Source organism: Austrofundulus limnaeus, unplaced genomic scaffold (genome assembly GCF_001266775.1).
Source record: "Austrofundulus limnaeus strain Quisiro unplaced genomic scaffold, Austrofundulus_limnaeus-1.0 Scaffold275, whole genome shotgun sequence".
Taxonomy (NCBI): domain Eukaryota; kingdom Metazoa; phylum Chordata; class Actinopteri; order Cyprinodontiformes; family Rivulidae; genus Austrofundulus; species Austrofundulus limnaeus.
The window spans coordinates 274,173-275,807 of NW_013952677.1; the positions used below are offsets into that span (position 1 = coordinate 274,173).

The 1,635-nt window shown below is 35.7% G+C and overlaps 1 protein-coding gene across 1 annotated transcript in view; it reads left to right on the forward strand.

Annotated features, from left to right (window-relative positions):
• Positions 1 to 1,635, forward strand: part of rnpc3 (RNA-binding region (RNP1, RRM) containing 3) — a gene marked incomplete in the record, with an annotated part of 19,245 nt that overhangs the window by 2,557 nt on the left and 15,053 nt on the right. Inside the window, 2 exon segments of the mRNA XM_014021017.1 lie at positions 1,029 to 1,140; positions 1,482 to 1,550. Of these exon segments, the coding sequence (XP_013876471.1) occupies positions 1,029 to 1,140; positions 1,482 to 1,550 (181 nt within the window).

Below are 1,635 nucleotides of genomic sequence, written 5' to 3' on the forward strand. Positions count from 1 at the left end.
GCACCAGAATTATCCGGAGGATATTATTACAGCTGTTGTCTCTGGACTTACTAAAAACAATCAACATTAAAATGACTCGGCTACATGCATTTGGTCAAAACAATAAAATACAATCAGTACAAATGTTAAATACCAAACAAAAAGACATGCAACACAAATTTAATAAGAAGTATAAGAAATCATTCAAACTAATTTACTAACTAGTAAAACACACAAACCAATGAAAACAATAAAACACCAAAATAAATCAGTCGTGCTGAATTAAAAGCCTCTCACAGATCACCTTAAAAGCATCATAAATGTTATTTATCTCGGAGAAACACCCAGACTTTTTATTGTTTGACTTCTAATGATAATAAATGGAAAAAAAGTATTTATTTATTTATTGTTTGTTTGTTTGTTTGTTTGTTTTGTGCTTTTCCCTTGCACCCCCTCCCATTTTTAAAAATATTTTTGTTTGTTTGTCTTACCTGTCTATAAACTGGACATTTTGTCAGCAGTATTTATGATTTCATCTGAAATGAAAACAAGTCCACCTCCTGAATCCTACAGGTGGACGCAGCTTTTACAACTTAGTTTAATCAATAATGTTATAATAAAATTAATTTAAAAAATGTGGAAGCTTAATACAAAAACTAAGTAAAATCATGTTTTTTTTAGATTATTTTCAATAAATCTTATGACTGGCAGCACTTGGAGGTACCAGAAGCTGAAAACAAGAGTTAATAACAGCTGAATGAGCTGTTTGACAGAGAAGATTTGGCTCATTTTTTTCATGTATACAACCCACATACTGAGCTCTACTGCTCAACCCACAAATGCATGATCCTTACAAATGTGGCTCCATTTAAAAGGGACATTAATAGACTTTACAACAACATAAGATTTATTACCAAGAAGCTTTGTTACGACAAAGAAATAAYCTACAAAACGCTAATTTCCTGAATTCTTGTGCTCAGTTGAGTTATTGTAGGTTTGGTCTAAACTTTTTATTTTTTATTTTATCTTTCTCCTTCTAACTTGCTCAGGTTGAAGTTTCAGTCAAACCCCACGCTGAAATATTTGTACCCTTCACCCTCCAACAGCATCCTGACAAACATAAGCCACGCCCTCCTGAGTGTGCCCAAGTTTTATGTTCAGGTGAGGAAAAACGTCACCTGAATGTGACGATCTGTGCTTCTTTACTTTTTATTCATTATTTCTCTTCAGTTCAAGAAGAACTGCTGCAGTTTCTGAACAACAGCCAGAGCTCCTAAAGATCAAACACCAACGTTTGGAGTTTTAATCTCAGTTTTTGGAGCCAGTATTAATAAATAAAGCAGTAGTAGGAGGCATGAGTTATGGGTTTAACATTTCTCCACTTCCTGACTCAGCCTCTTGGTGGCGCTGCTGCTTCACACAGGAAGTGGTGTTGATCCTGGTGTTTGTCTGCAGCACATGTGGAGCCTGATGTGTGTTGACCTGTGCTTCACATTAAACAGGTGCTTCATCTGATGAACAAGATGAACCTGCCCTGTCCGTTTGGACCCGTCACAGCCAGACCTCCCCTGGTAAGACACGCTTTTTAGAAATGTCCAACAAAAACATAAAGATAAATACACATTTTAGGTAGTTTGGATTCATTGGGCCTCATGC